Here is a 17,294-nt window from a genome sequence, read left to right as displayed (position 1 = left end):
CAGACGGCAAGGTCCACAAAAGCCCGGATGGCTAGTTCACAATTTACCAGTACAGGAGCACTCTTGTACAACATTCTGACGCAAGGTTTTGCCTAAAAATTACTTTTCCTGTTTGTATGTATCCCTTATCGAGCGTTCTATCGTATTAGGTAGTAGCTGCCACTTTTTTTACTACTAAAATTTTGAGCTTTTCTACACCATACATTTCACTTTCGTTTTCACAAAAAAATGGTTGACAACTATTAGAAATGTAAATTATTATACTTCTAAAATTAAATTTATAAGGAAAAAAAATAATTCATCTGATCTGTAACCTTAGCTAGCTCTAAGGTTGGTCTTGATTAGTTTTCTAGAAGCCTGCTAAAACTAAACGTAAATGTGAGAAAGCTAGCTTCACTCAGACTCAGTGGACCCCAATGGAAATAATCCACTAACAATAGGTTTTTGTGATTTTCTGGGCTAGAAACATTTTAAATGTTTATCATTATTGTTGTTGTTGTTAGACTAGCAACTGATTGCAAATGAAAAAAATTGTACAGTTATATATGTGTTAAACGAAAGCACACACATTTTTAGACATTTAAGCCTAGACCATTCCTTAATCGTAAGATTTTTCACGACGAAAGTCAATCTGAATTATATAAAAATAGTTTACAAATTAGGCTATTACAAGTATTTTTTATTTCAATTCATAATCTGTATTTAACGAATATATTCTTATTTCAAACGCATCCAACAAAAAGTGGTAATCGAGCAAATCCGCAAGCTCCTCTGTTTCATCATTGTTCCATCTTTTTTTTTTAACCGCTTCTGTCAACAAATCTTCACATGCAAATCACGTTTGAATGACGCTTGAAATTGTGAATTGTTGGGTCAAAATTACTTCAATGAAATCGTGCCAACATGTTTTGTATCATAGAACAATTTGGGACTGGTGCCCTAAAATGTGAACAAACAGAAAGTACAATATAAGCTACCAGAATCACGTGTGCAATGTGTGGCAATTGTTTTCAATCTTTTATAATTCAATAATTTAACAGACCAGCCGTCACATTCAATGGACCCCGAGTACAAACCTCGTACAGCCCACTTCCCGAAAAAAGAAAAGTTTCTTTTTCAAGTCCCCATTATAAAATGTATTTTTTTGTAAGAAAAAGTTTCATAATTCCCAACTTCTTACTAAATGTCCTCCTTTTCGATTTCTTAATGTTGGCTTGGAAGGTCTTCTACCTAACAGGAGTCTTTCCCTTTAAAGTCTATGGAATATACGTTCGATACGCAGCCAATTATTAACGCACTATTTACACCAGCGTTTTTTCCTAGTTGTTTATATTTTTTTTAAATGACTGATTGGTTCCAGTGTTTACCACAACCGCAGGCTAGGTTATTTTTGGTTTGGAAAACAATGATTAAGCATTATTATCTTTTAAAAAAACCTGAGGCTCTCATAAAAAAGCATGTAAAATGATAGCAAAGTGTGCATAAAAATGTACAGACATGTGAGTTAATGTTTAACATATTCCTGTGAAATCCCTGACTTTTTTCTGATGAAACTATTTTTTTTGGCGAGATAAACATAAATTTTTCATGATTTATCAGACACCACAAACTCGGCATAAGCCTCAATTATATAAGTCAAAAACTTTTTCCAGGGTACGAACAGATATGCTGTCCAAATAAATGCACAGGAGCATCTCTGGTTTAGTGTTACTTGTTGTTTTGTTAATTATATACATATTAGAGAAAAATATCGATTTCTTTTTGTATGAGGTTTTTCATTAACAAACAAACCTTCACTGCGAAAAATTATTTTTAGCAGAACTATTATTAAACCCCTAACTAACCCCTAACCCCTTTTGGGGAACTGTGAAACAGTCAGGGTAAACACCTAATTAGACGACATGACCTAATTAGGTGAGTCATTTAGTTAGGCGACAAGATGTAGTTTAATTACACTACCCGTAGTCTAACTAGGCGAACGAAAACTTTTTGTTGTAAATATGTCAAAATCATTGCGTTTCGCACTACAATTTTTATGTGAATGCAGACAATTTTGACCAATTATCGTCTTATTTGCATCGCACATTGGCAACTTATGGCCCAAACCTTGTGTGGCAATATTTGTTGTTTTAGATAATGGATTTCAGCCATCGACGCCACAGGAAAAAAAATATGGCGGACGAAAACGTGGTATTGTTTGACTAAGATTTTAACGATGTTAAAACAGGATGTGAATAAAAAAGAAACGTTACAAAACAAATTGTTACCACATCCATCTTAAAAAAAATACTTTTTTTTTTGCGTTTTTTGTGAAAGAATATCTTCATTAAATTATTGCGGATTTTACTATCGTCACCTAAATAGGCGACATGTAATATTTCATTTTAACATAATTCTTACTTGCGCGAGCATATCGAGGCACGAGTGACAATTTTGGAATCATGGTTGCGTAGACTATTCATTCTGAACAAAGTGTTTTTGCGATTTTTTTTAGGAATGTGTGAGAAGCCATTAAATATTGTAATGTCTTAACTAGGTTACATATGGTCTAACTAGGGTACAATGAGTCGTCTAAATAGGTGGTATGCCCTAATTAGCCTACCGTCGCCTAATTAAGTGTTTACCCTGACTGTGAAAGGTTAGGGGGTAGCCACAAGCAACATTTTTCACATCTAACACTGGTTTATTGCTTATATTTATCTTATTGAGTGCACAATTCTCATTTAAAATAATGATATTTACCGATTTATGAAGTCTTGTGAAAGGTCATTTCCAAGGACCAATTTCTTTCAGAAAAAAAGTGGCAGCCACAAACCACTGGTTTTATTTGATAAAATAGGCTATCAGCTTTCAGGAAACACATGTCTTAAAGCATGACTTTGCGTTGGAAGGCTAATTTCTTCATTTTCCAACAACATATAAAATTTTATGATCAAAACATTGCTATTCTTTCTGTCTCCTCCCAACAAAAGTGAAAGTGATCGGGTAGTGGAATCCAGAGTTTTTGTATAGTCCAAGGCCTGCTCTACTAAAATAAAATCTTTTTAAGAGATGATCTCTACCGCAGAGGCTCGAAAAACATTTGTTTTTAAGGGAAATTTAAAGCACGTGCGATGGTGGCCATTATGAATCGCTTGCGGCAGAAAATTTGATAACAAATAATGGCGCATGCGCACACTTTTTTTCCTGCCGTAAATGACCGTGCCGTGTGTGTAAAAAAGTCGGCAAAAAATTATTCTCGTCCCCAGAGCTCTTTGAGATTAAAACCTCGAATTCGAGTTTATCTTAAAGAGCTCTGTGGTCGAGAATGGCAAAAAACGTAACCTAGTTTTAGTAAGTGACAACCAAAAATTTTGGTCAATTTAATTAAGCAACTAAATGTTTTGACGCTGATTATTTTTTAACCAACCACCATTTTTAACGCTTTTTTAAAGCTGTCCATTTTTTGACGATTATGAGAGCCTTATAAACCGTTATTAACGAAAATAAGCCTTGTCAGTATCTGCGCTCATCTTCCATCTGAATAACGTTTCAAGTGGGCGTAACAGAAGAAAAGTATATCCAAAGAAAAAACAGAAACAGAGAAATATTAATGGAAGAAAAAAAAAAAAAAAAAATCAAATGTCTTGTTTATTATTTACCTTATTCCATGAAATTAACGAGTCAAGAAACTAACACGAATTAAATTGACGGTTATGAAATTAACGCGGTTCAATGAAATGGTTTCGAAAAATGCATTTAATTAACGCGAATCTGAGAAATATGCGAAGCAAAAATTACAGCAACAGTCGAATCCAAGGTATTAAAGCGGTCTCCTCTAACAAGGCAGTTTGGAAATCGAAATAAAAGTTTTCGTTGTTTGGAAAGACAATGTTAAAAATTTAAAAATTTCGGAAGAAAAAGTGCTTTTTTAGTTAATTTTCCGCTTGGATCAGAGTATGAAGATGATACAAAAGCTTTTAAAAAAATCGCTGAAAAAGAGAACATCGTTGAGCTATCGTCCGATGGAGGATGAAATAGTTAAAAATTTATAAAAAAAATTGTATTCTTATGTTTTTTAGGCTTTTATGTTACTAGTCGTTAGCGCGTGGAAAAATCAGAGGGTTCGCCCGTCCTTTTTATACCGCATTGAGTGCGTCTCGCTACCTGCGCAGCTAAGCTACCATTTTGCGTGACAGACGGACGGACGGACGTATACGGGTATTATAATATAGACTAGCCGTTAACCTGTGGAAAAATCCACGGGGTCGCCCGTCCTTTATATACCGCATTTCGTGTTTCCGTAACAGGAAGCGGCTTTCGCGGACAGACAGACAAAATACGGCTATTATTAAAGAGATAAAAAAGTCACCAAATTAACATTATTTTAATTAACGAGTCATAAAATTAACGCGAATTTTGAAAAACCGCGTTAATTTTATGACTTTTGACTTTTATGACTTTTTTGGAATAAGGTAGATGTTATCTTTCTTTTGTTGAAGTTTTAATTGAAAGAAAAACATTGGACAACTTTTGTGGTCATTTTTGGTTTAAAAATTAGTCAGTAAAACGTGACTAAATTAACTAAATTTCTCAATAACAGCTAAAACCGCGATAGTTCGTCGCTAAAGATTTTGTTCGATGATGCAACACATATCTTGTGCCAGATACATTGCATTATCACTCAGTGTTCTTACATGGTCACCCAGCCTTTTTAAATTGTCACTCAGACTTTCCAATGTCGACTCAACGTCGCCCGGTCTTCTAACATTGTTACCCAACCTTCCGAAATTCTTACCCTTTTCACCGTTAACTAAACTTCTCACATCATGCTTAGCCTCTTCTCATTAACGTCGAGATCTAAAATGAGACCTATCGGAGGGCTTACAAAAGTTAAATGGGAAGAATTAAACTCTATGTAGTGCATTTTTAATCATACAGTGGAGTTTCGGAAACTCGATTTCTCGCAATTGACGCCCTTTACGACTCAGTCAGGCTAAAAAATTCTTGATAATTCGAATTTTTTTAATTTCCGACGTAGAGTGAAAATAATTTAAAAAAAAGTTGTTCGATAACACACCTATATCAAAAAACGAGAAAACTCTTGAAGTCTAAGACCCTTTCCCTATTTAGTATGAATGAAGCAACGACTATTAACTAACTTTTTTTGCTGGTCGGTGGGCGGAGTTTGACTTTTTGAGAGTCGACTGTAGCAACAAAGAAACAGTGTACAGATATGATCAGGGAAAGTTTGCATTATGATTATTGTTCCAAAAATTTATACAGGATATCCACCAACATCGTCCCTAGGGTCTTGTGGACCATGCAAAATGCCCCGGGAACGAGGTTGAATAGCCACTTTAGTGGTAAAAACAATGTATTGGGTCACTGACATTGCCTACCCAATTTCCCTCACTTGACATGATGTAACTGTGATGAAGACACTTGCTAAACATGCCTACGCTTCGGACCTAACCACGGACCTTGTGATTACGAAACGAACTCCACAACCCAGTCATTGTGGAGGCGTGCACGAGAAATGTTTTCAAACGACAAGCCGAATGACAATGTTCTGAAATAGTAGTGAAAGACTGGAAAGACATTTAAAAGCTACGGGTGACGAGTAAACAGCTGGTAATCATATGCTGTTTAAAAGCACTACTATCCGTTGGATGTTATGCTAATGTTGTTTTGTGTTCATAGGGATAAAGAAGTTATATATAGAACTTTTATAATTGTAAAAGGTTTGTCCTTGGTTTATAGATCTGCACAAAAGAACTATATTGCCAGCAACATGTGTCTATTAGTCACGTCTTCAAAGCTATCCAAATGTCGGTTTGATTTGAAAAGATTTTCTTATAATTTTGTTTTCAACCAATCTTCGAAAGCATTTAAACATTGTTAGCTTATTCATCAACCTCCTGCAATTAATCTAACTTGTGCTGCCTGGTAATTTCGTATTGTACGATAAACTTGTTATGAAGGAAGATACTGATAACGACATCGACTACTAAAAAACTAAAAAAGCAAGAACATGGCGGGGACGCAAAAACTAAAAAAATTTAAAATAACATATCTATTCTTTTCTTTTTTATGTAAGGATAAAAACATAAATTGTTAAAATTTATTCTAATGTAGTTCTAAAAATGCGCATGTGTAACTATCAGCCCAGACATTCAGTTTCTCTGATCAACCAATCGAGAACTTTGTGCTTGCCTTGCTGTTTTAAGTAGCTGCCAACCTTCTCAAGAATCATAGAATGGTAGTCGTTCAACCATGTTATCTAAAGGAAAGCTCTGTTTAAAAAAAGACATTTACTGAGTAGTTAACAGAAGCTATGACAGAAATGGAATAGTGACGTTCTTGAGCTGAAGTAACCATAGAAACCATCATTGTTCAAAATTAGTACAATTTACAGAATTTTTGTTAGAACTGCATTTTGACCTGCATCCTAGCATACACACGAAATTAAGAATCCTCAGACAATTTTCCAAATTCTGCCTAACTTATCAAGTTATTTCCAACTTTTCGAATTACCCTCGCATGTTACAACTCAAACCCCCCTGATCATTGCAGGGTTCGGAAAAATCTTTAGGTATTTATTCAAAAGCATTTTTTCTTGTTTGATGTGCTGAAAACAAAACAAAATTAAAATCATTTATCCTCATAGGATATGACAAAATTAAAATATTTCTCAAGTTTTCCAAGAATTCCCTAACGGTCAGGGTCGCGAGTCACCTGAAGACAGGTCAACACTTCAGGTTTCCATGTTTTTCTGAATCCTGTCAGTAGTCAATTTACATGGTGCAAATGTATCTTACTTACTTCTTGCATGGTCAACATTTCTGGAATAAGCAATTTTCGTTGGATCGGCACCTAAATATTGGAAATATTGTGGTAAATTTTTTAAATTACCAAGATTTAGAAATATAAGAAACTCACCAAGGAAACTACTTCAAATCCAAGAAAACCTTTGTTTTGAAAATTATGCTAAATAAAAAAAAAATATTATTAAAAATGGAATTAAAAACAGGTCTAATATATCAGTAAGATCTCGCCACTAAAAAGATGTTTACCTCCAATGTGACATCTTTAACAAGAACAACATTTTCTATTCTGATTCCAAAAGCTCCATCCTCGTAATAACCAGGTTCGTCGCTTAAAAACATTCCTGCTTCGAGTGGTTGGTCATTGCTTACACGTGGACTGATGCCTATCGGTCCTGCAAATAAAAGAACGTGCAAACATTTTTACACCAAACAATGCATTATTATCATATTTTCATTGATTACAAGGTTTCAATTTTTTTAAAAAACTGATTGACATATTTTGAACCTAGGTTTTCATATTTCCATAACAAAAATAATAAAGAGGGGTTGTTTATATGCTGTGAGCTGGTCTGGTCAGCCGGGCAGTTTTTTCCCCATAAGAACAATTAACATAAAAAATTATAAAGATAACCATTTGGGGAAAAATAAGTCCATAAAAACCCTAAATTTCAATAACGTGACCATCATGAACAAATAATTCGCACCACACTCCTTTATACGATAAAAGTAAAATTTTTATTTTTAACCCGTGTTGCAAAAGTTGAAAAATAAGTTCCAATCAAAAAATGAAATTAATCAGACTTTTTATTAAAGAGAAGTTAACACACACCCTCATGTACATTCAAGAAAGCTCCGACGCCATGACCAGTCCCATGCAGATAATCCAAACCACTATCCCACAATGCTTTTCGTGCGAATACGTCCAAAACATGACCTCTAGTCCCCTTAGGGAATACCATAGTAGCCAACTGTATATGTCCTTTTAAAACTCTGGTGAAGCATTTCTAATAGAAAACGTAACGCCATATTAATGGAAAATATTAGAACGCCCATATTAACGCAAAATATTAGTAACGCCCATACTAATGCAAAATATTAGTAACGCCCATATTAATGGGAAATATTTGTAACGCCTATACCATTTCCACCTTCTGTACAACATTTTGCACTCTCAAAACTTTTCCTTTTCCTGCAAACCCCCCCCCCCTCTCTAAAAAACAGAAAGTCACACTGAGAATTTCCCGGCCTAATAAACCGCCACTAGCCATTTTTTGTGGGGCGTTGTAAATGTATGACCTCAACGTAAAAATAATGAAGTACTTTCTGGTGCACAGTCGGTGTTCCAAAATGAACTGTTCTTGTAATATCTGTTGTACCGTCACTAAAATATAAATTTGAAATTTGCAAAATAAGCGTGTAAACAATGGTACCAGGGATACTGTCAGAATACTGTACGCATACTCGTACCAGGGATACTGTCAGGATACTGTACGCGTACTCATCAATACCTGCTGCAAATAACTTTGACACATTTCGTGTTGATTTTTATTATTCAATAAAATAGTCAGGTTAACGCACACAAGAGCAAGAAAAATATAATCTTTTCACGAATTTTGAAATATGAAACAATGAAAAATAAATGTAACGCTGAACTTAACTCGACAACGAAGCGAATAATCTTTATTATCAAATTATCATTTACCTTGTTAATATGTAACAAGCGCATATAGAAGACACTTACAGATACTGACCACCAGAATCACAAAGATACATGTCGTCACTATGCACTGTTCTTGCTGATGGCGCTTCCGGTCTGGTTGTAAAAAGATAATTATAGAAGATTTAAAGTACAAATATAATCCAAAAAATTATAAGATTTTATATCCAATATTTTGTCAGCTTTTGTTTGAAAAAGACACATCAATGACGTAGACGTCCAATGTACCATCAAAACCATTTTAAAGATTTTCTTTGTTTGTAAAGAAATATGAAGATAGAAGAGTGAAGAACGTAAATAAAAAACAGTTAACAGCTCGCATAATGGCATGAAACGACCCAAAAAACAGAATAATTTTCAAAATAAACAAAAACACATACCGATAGTGAATAACTGCAGCATTCGGACCAGATGCTGATATTGTTTCAAAGCTTAAACTTACAAAATTCTCTTGCTCGCTAAAACAGAAGTGAGAATGCCAAAGTTTTTCAGATAAAAGTGTATTTGAATATATGTTTATGTAATTAAACCAACCTTCTAAGACTATCAAGTTTTTCTGCTGCTGTCACTTCAGTTATGTTCCCATAATGCACCTAGACATCAGAAATGAATATTGGTAGTACTAAATTTAGTAAATTGAGACAAAAAATATTTTCAGCAATAGATAGATATGTTATGGCCGTACAAGGGAAATTAAGAATAACACAAACCTGTTCTTCAAGCCAACATAAGTATTCACATAAAGCTGCTGCGTCTCTTACCTGTAACAAAAATAAATAAATAAAATACTCAGTTTGACGTGTTTATCTAAGTTCCTAGTGCTTCTTTAACTTAAAGACATTTTTTTCCTATATATATGGAGGGTGGCACTCGAGGGCTAAAATATGCTGATATCAGCAGCAAAAACTAAAAAAGATAAGGCAGAAGCACATTTTTTTAAAATTACCCAGGGCTCCTCGACGTTCTCCATCGCTAGCGCTGAAACTTGTGAATGAGACACAACTGAACTTCGGGTTGGAAGAAAAGGAATTTTGGCTTGGAACTGAAGACAATATAAAGAAATGCCATGAGTAGTGGAAGGGAGAGAAGAGGAAGCTTTGAATAATTTTTTTTCGTTGGATTTCTTAGAATTTGCGGGACCTCACAATGAGAATTTAAGAACAGAAACCCCTTTCTGATATTTGATAATGAGGATTGGTCACATCTGGATAATATTTATTTTGTGATTTTAGGCTACCTAGTACCATCCCAGCACTCCATGGGCACATTTGTTTTTAAATAATTAAGTGATAAAGTACAAGTAGCTATATATATTATTTTTATGTAGCTAGCTAGCTAGCTACATACAAGATTTCTGTCATTTTAAATAAAGATAGTGAGCTACTATTTTGGACCTCCCATAACAGTGAACAGTCAAAAACTGAGTATATAGCTAGTTAGGTATGCAAGGCATTGTATGTTGGTTAAATATGTTTTCACGGCAAACAGAAACCTATTTTCCATAAATAAATTTCTGCAAATGTTCAGTTTTCTTTTGTTAAAAAAGGAAACCTCTTATTCATAAATAATTTTTTGTAGATTTTCAGGTTCCTTTATGAAATAACAAAATTTGGAAAACTATAGCAAGAAGTGATATTCACTTTCAGGTTAAAGCTTAGTACAGGATAATAGTACAAAATAAACTGCACACGTAGAGCACAAAAAGCAGAAACCTATTTTTCATAAATAAATTTTTGTAGATTTTCAGGTTTCTTTTATGAAATAACAAAATTTTGGGAAACTATAGCAAGAAGTGATATTCACTTGTAGCAGAAAGACCTGAAGTCTCAGTCCAGGTTAAGACTTAGTACAGGGTAAACTGTGTCACACGTAGGGCACTTAGTATGCAATGTGTCACAAATCCAGTGGAGCGCTATAGCATTAAAGATGAATATATTTTTTATAAACAAACACAGGACTTATGATGAAGCCTATTGTTACTTCTGCAAAGCAAATACAGGTGTTTAGCATTTTTCTTTTTGCAAAAAAGTTCCTGTGAATATTCAAAAATTAATTGTGAGTGGCACTAGGTTGAGTGATTAGTGCAAGTAACCGTGTCCAGGTGGACAAAAGAATAAGTTTCTAACAAATTTGTATTTATACGGCATAAATTTAGATTGAATATTCGGCACTGTGCTTTAAAAGCACATTACCACTTTCTCTGGGCTGGAAAAAGTATTTGGTCCTAAACCTAGGACACATTTTATCTGTCTGACTTATTTTACTTCTGTGAATCATTTTTAATATTTTCTGTACATGTAGCTTGTTAAAAGTGATATGCTGTCAAAAACAGTTTATCGGCGTCTCCAAAAATGGCTAAATTCAGGAACTCAGAAACTATGATAGTAGTGAAAAATTTTTTTGGTTTCCTTTCATTAAACTGGTCTAAAAACATGTAATACTAAGTTTCAAGTCATTATTTCATTTTTTACTGAAATAATAGGACTTTTACTTGTACAAAAAGCAGTTTTTCATACCGCTGACACCAAAATGGCCGCAGGGACTATTTTGTTTAAAATTAATTTATAATATTTTAATAAAGAAACTGTTACTCTTTATGTGTTTTTATTTTTCTGCAAAAAAGTTGCTGCATAGCTTATATGACAATAGGGTAAGAACGAAAAATTTACACACTCTGTGGGACATTGGTTTTAAACCAAAAAAAATTCACAAAATCGCAAAAGTTTATCTTGAAAATTTTTTAATTTTAGATAATGCAAAAGTAATCCTCTTGAAAATTTTTCTGATATTCTTTTATAAAGAAATATTTCGTATTACCCATATGGGGTAACTTAATGAACAATGAAATTCCCCGCAGGTGTGTACAAATATGTGTAATATAAGGCTAAGAACTGTGATGTAATTTTTCTTTAAGTTTTGACTTTTGACCCAGCTAAAAAGCTCAGCCTTGTCCTTTCATACTTAGTCTAGCTAGCTATAGTGAAAAAGTGTAATATTCAAACTTGATCCATTTTACTAATAAATGCTAGTTTAATCCTAAATGTAGCTATAGGGTAGCACAACTGTTTTCCCAACATAGCTAACCGCAGAATAGCTGCAGTATATTCTCATAAAGATTAAAATAAGTTATACATACGTGCGAATTTTTCATCCCATTAATTTCGACTTCATTCTTCACAGCTTTTGCCATGCAAACAGGAGATATATCAGTGACTAAGTACTTCTAAATAAAAATAACTCAAATAACAAGAATATTTAAATACTTTTAATACATTACATTTATTTTGCACTAACCTCAGGTATAAGACTTGCTAATGCGCAACTGCATTTTGAACTGATCTAAACAACGTATATAAACAATACAACGAAAACACATACAACAAGCGAAACTTCTATGCACCTACCTGGATTTAAAATATCAGAAAAAAACTAATAATCCAATTCCTGCATAAACTCATATCGAAGTCATTTTATTTCGTCTAGACAATATTTATGTCACAAAATTTACTAAGATTAACCAAAGAATTAGATAGATGAAAATCTTTTGAAGTTAGGATATTCTAACGAATGAAACAATGATGAACACAAATTGTGTGTTTAAAGGCTGTGAAACCTTTCCTTCTTTATTTTTTACTTGCTGTGGAATTTAAGATCAAGTTATTCAGAAGCATCTTTTAACTTAAAGATTTTTTATGCACAACTGCATTAACCTATTTTTCTCACCCAGATTTTCTTGCTCAGCTTTCCAAGCGCTCTAACTTCTTCTTGCAAAACAGTGTATGGAAGAACTTTAAGATCGACAGTCTGGTTACTAAGTTGCAAGTGATGGATTACTTGTGATGACAGACGAGCTTCGTCAATAAACAAACTGAAATATTTAAATATACCTGTGTGAAGAACCTTTTAAAGAATCCTTGACTCCTAGTTTACCAAATTCCCTTGAGTTTCTTATAACTATGTAGGACCTTTTTAAGCGGAATTAGAAGCCAAAGAGCACATTTTCTTTTTCGGTCTGTTTCCTTTACATTAATGCTTGTTTTTGTTCTTCTAAGTGTTACATAGTACAATGAAAAGGGGAATTATTTTTGTTTAAAATAAAAAAGGAACACAATAGGAGATTTAGATTATACATGTCATATGTAAAAATATATAACATACTTCAGAAATTTTTGTTCGGTGAACTTTTATGTGGCGCATTCATAAAATTTTTAATTTGATATTCCTAACACTTTACATTCACAGTTTTAAATTAGTGGTGTGTTTGGAGATTTGGAAATATTTGACTGTAGATGAGACATTATGAGGTGATGCAGGTTGACAACTTAATAATTACATATGTAGTAATGTATATATTAAGTTTTTGCATTGGAAAAGAAACTGAATCTGGACCAGGTCTTTCAATAAGACATCCCTTTCTTAAGTGGCAGTTACGCTTTTAAATCCAATTTTTTTCAGCTACTAAAGCTTATTACTAGACTTTATATCCATTTGTACACTCTTAACAAAACAAAAAACGAGTTTTAGTCTTGTTCGCCTCACAAATCATAGAACGACCCAATTCCTGTAAGAAACTTGCACAATCACTTTTTCCAACATATATAAAAAGATATCAACCCTGTAAACTGAAAAGTATTTTAGCTTTTGTGCCGAATTCTTGTTGCCATAACATTTCACCCTCTAACGGTTTTGATTGGTTAAAATGCTTACTTACACAATAGTTTTCACACAACAATTTTTAAAAAGACATGTTATCAACATGTATTAAAGAAATAACTAACCTAGCACCGTCCAATGTTACAATAGCATATGACATAAAAACTGGATTGTAACTGATATCTGAGCCACGTAGGTTAAACAGCCCTGTGTTTAGAATACACTTTTTTAAATGATTGTATCTGTGTGATAGACAAATATTAATTACATAGTCAGAGTTGTATAAGAACTACAAGCCTTGTTGACAGCTATTTTCAAAGTTGATTCCACCAGGAAATTAGGTAGGCTATTTTTATAATAGATTTAAACATTTTGAAGTTTGTCAAAGTTTACTTGTCAATGTTTAAAGAGACTTAGGATCTTATGTTATTTGGTTAAATCCAAACTCAAATGTGCTAATTGCATTTGTGGGCCTGGGCCGCAACGAGGATTATTTCGTTATGCAGGCGTGCTGGCAAAAGCGACTAGCAAATTATAAACGTCTACTTGGACTCTCAAAATGCAATGATTTTGCAGTCTATTACCTGTGGAGTTTTGATTATTTAACTCTTTTGCCCATATTTAAAAAACATACCTCTGTCCAAAAATTCTGTCACAGATAGTACTTTTTAAAACCACAAACACAACTTACATGCAACTTCATCAAGAGCTGATATCACAACACCATACACATCTTTACTCTTGAGTTTCTCTTGAATTTCATGAATTTTCTTCTGCCACTGCTTACCTAATTATTAAATAAAACTTTTAAAAAGAAAGCCATATTTTGTTGTATAACCACTAAATACATCGTTTAAAAGCCTTTTTGCATTGCTGAGGAAGATGGATTCACTTCACATTTATTGAGTGTGCCCACAACAACAACAACAACAACAACAACATCAGAAGCAATAACAACAACATCAGAAGCAGCAATAACAACAACATCATCAGCAATAACAACAACATCATCATCAGCAATAACAACAACATCAGAAGCAGCAATAACAACAACATCAGAAGCAATAACAACAACAAAACAAATAACAACAACTATTTTTTATTTAGGAGGGACAAATTGATTCAGATTCTAGGACGATTTCAGTGCAAAACAGCAAACTATGACATATTTTCAGGAATTTAAGGGGTTAAGAAGGGATTACAGGGATTTTTTTCTGCTTTGTATAAAGAATGCAACATCCTGATTGACAAAAATTAAGCTCAATATGAGTACTTTTTATCTTCAGATTTTTATTTTCCAGGATTGTCCAGAAGCGTGTTTACCACGAATAAAACAAGAATAAATATACAATGATCTTAATTACCTGAGAATTCTTCTCCAAGAGCAATAAGTTCAGAACAGGGTTCATCTGGTTGACCATTTTGACTCCACACCAGATCAACAAGGTTATGATCAACTCTTATTAAACTTTTTCCAGAGTTCTTTAGTTCTTGAGATATTAGTCTCCAATCATCTAAAAAACAAGATCAACCTTAAGGTGCTGAATTGGAGTATAAAATCAGGATCTCCTTTTCATTTTTAAGGATATTCAATAGAATGTAGGAGAATTTTTTTTCAATTTTTTTAATTAGCAGTGAAACTCATATTTTGATTTTTTTAGGATTATTAGGAGGCGTAAAGACCATGCAGATTGTACATTTGAGAGTTTTACGATTTTGTTGTGTCATTGCCAAATATGTTTCTGTTTTTTCTTTTTCTGATCAAAGAAAACAAATTTAACTTTATGACATTATGTCTGCACATTCGCTAGTAAGGTGTCAGGGTTTTTCATTGTTCATCTCAAAACAATATTAAAACGTTCCTACCCAGAGACAAAAGGTATGGATCAACTCCAACCACAGCACCTTCTGGAAGCTTCTATAAATTAACTAATGCCATTCAGATGTTATTATTTTTGTTTACCTCAGGTTTAAATAAATGTGCAAGAAACTGTATTTACTTGACTTAACCATTCCTCCCTTTTCAAGGTTTTTCCAACACCTAAACGAAAAACACAGTTATAAAGCACCCATGCTATAAAAGTATATTGGTGTGGTGGTTTACGATAATTATCTCAACTCTATTTCAAAGCATACCATCTCTCATTAACGTCCAATTGTGATCTAACTCTTTTTCGGCTTGCAGAAAGTATCTTCCATCCGTCCACAACAAAGCTTCGTTTTGAGTAACAATGGCAGTACCTAAACATCAACATGACCTCATTGATATTGATCATCTTAAAGTTCCTACATTTTTCCTAACCTATACAGTTGCTGACCCATTAAAACATTTATGGGAATATTTCAAGCATTCTTAGGATGTTTGTTTACTCTGCGGGGGCACAGATAAAGATGTTGCACAACCATTTGAGTAGACAGACGACAGGCATTAATATAGATCCCTCTTAGCCTGTGTAAAAACACACGAATTGTGCCTCACAAAAATTTTGTACTACCTTTCTAAATACCATTTTAAATACAAAATATGGCTACTATCATACAAATTTCTTTGTTTTTTTTAGAAATATGTACCTGCAGATCCAGTGAAACCAGATATAAACTCTCTCCTCTTATGGCATGGTGCTATGTATTCACTCTGTGAAAGAAAGCAAAAAAAATTTCAAAAAAAAATGTAGGAGGATTATAAAGAAGAATGAAAGTAGTGGTCAAAATAAAGCTGGTGATGCATTCTTTGAATAATCGAACTTGATTTGTGAAGAATAAATTTAAAATTAAAAAAAATCAACACATTTTTGCTATTTCTCTTTCAAAATATATTTATCACAAGGTGGTGAACTCATTGCTAATGCACTTAAAATAGCAAGTGCTACAAAGTCAAGAAAAGGTTGTTAAAAAACATGGCAGTGAAAAATACTGTAATATAGCGCTAGCGCTCTGTTTTTATAATTTTGTTCCATCCTAGACAACTTTCCTCTGCATCAATTTTATTGATTAACAATTCGTGCTGTTCTTATATGGTCCTACAGTTTATTTGTCGTTCGCACATACTTTTGGTGCATAAACAAAAGCATTTTCATTAATTTATAACAAAAAAGACTGGTCTAACTTTTCACAATCTAAATCAACAAGTATGTTAAAAACATATGATTTTTGTATAACGCAAGATTCAATTTTTCGAAATTGACAAAACAAATGTATAACCACCACCTTAAGTCCTCCCTCAAAAGAACCTATTATAAAAAAGGTAATGTTCAAAAACCATCTAAAAGTAGAACGTATGGTAACAAGAACAAAGAAAACAAATCAAAATGTATCATAGTTAATGTAAGCATCAATTACCTGGTGAGCATCACCAGATGGAATGATGTAAGCATGTAGACATTCAGATACATGCTGTTTATTGCACATAAACTGCCGCAGCTGTTTCAACACATGACCAGTAGATTTTGCAGAAGGCATATTTTAAATAATCTGTCAGTAATAAATTTTTCAATAAAGTTATTGATTATGTATGTACAAAAATAACTACAGATTCAATATCTTACTGAATAACATTTGGACAACACTGCGATGACTTTGACTGAACAACTAATATCTTTATTTTGGAATCATCACATTGAGAAAATGGTCCTAATTTTGGAACAAGTTATACACAAGTGTGGAAGGATGGACTTAAAATCATAAAAAGTATCACATTAACACATAATTTCAAGAACATCAAATAACAATGTAAGGAGGCAGTGATTTAAATAAAAAATAACTTTTTCAGACCTAAAATTTCTATTAGTTGTATATCTAACTTTGTGCTGTTTCCAAACATTCCATGCAAAAAGAACAATTTTAAACAGTTACTTAGAGTTTTTAAGGTTGACAGAGCGTTAGCTAGCTTTCTTCTTTGTTAGATGGACAATAGTCAAAAATCCATTACATTTATACAATTTTATTTTTATTATTTGAAGCATGTAACAATGACTAGCCATGACTGCACTATGCGTTGATTTTTTGATAGATTTGATTTGAGAGCATTTGGCTAGATCATTTGATTTACTTTTATTTGCCATCAGTCAGAGCAGGTATGTTTATGGGCAAGCACTTAAAAAAATGGTAGCAGAGGA

At 33.2% G+C, this 17,294-nt stretch overlaps 1 protein-coding gene across 1 annotated transcript; it reads right to left on the bottom strand.

The window, feature by feature from the left end:
* Positions 1-180: 180 nt before the first annotated feature.
* LOC130645756 (xaa-Pro aminopeptidase 1-like) lies at positions 181-16,672 on the bottom strand. Its single transcript, XM_057451847.1, has 22 exons — positions 16,519-16,672; positions 15,751-15,814; positions 15,316-15,420; positions 15,180-15,220; positions 15,046-15,097; positions 14,544-14,693; positions 13,871-13,966; positions 13,305-13,386; positions 12,250-12,394; positions 11,821-11,865; positions 11,663-11,749; positions 9,237-9,287; positions 9,061-9,119; positions 8,907-8,984; positions 8,551-8,622; positions 8,130-8,190; positions 7,639-7,813; positions 7,056-7,201; positions 6,922-6,969; positions 6,805-6,855; positions 2,743-6,262; positions 181-939 (listed from the first exon to the last, which is right to left on the bottom strand). Exons 1-21 carry the CDS (start codon positions 16,636-16,638, stop codon positions 6,143-6,145), a joined length of 1,848 nt encoding a protein of 615 aa, XP_057307830.1. The 5' UTR covers positions 16,639-16,672; the 3' UTR covers positions 181-939; positions 2,743-6,142.
* Positions 16,673-17,294: the final 622 nt, after the last annotated feature.

Source organism: Hydractinia symbiolongicarpus, chromosome 5 (genome assembly GCF_029227915.1).
Source record: "Hydractinia symbiolongicarpus strain clone_291-10 chromosome 5, HSymV2.1, whole genome shotgun sequence".
NCBI lineage: Eukaryota > Metazoa > Cnidaria > Hydrozoa > Anthoathecata > Hydractiniidae > Hydractinia > Hydractinia symbiolongicarpus.
The sequence above is the reverse complement of the archived record's forward strand: the minus strand, read 5'-3'. Positions and strand labels throughout refer to the sequence as shown.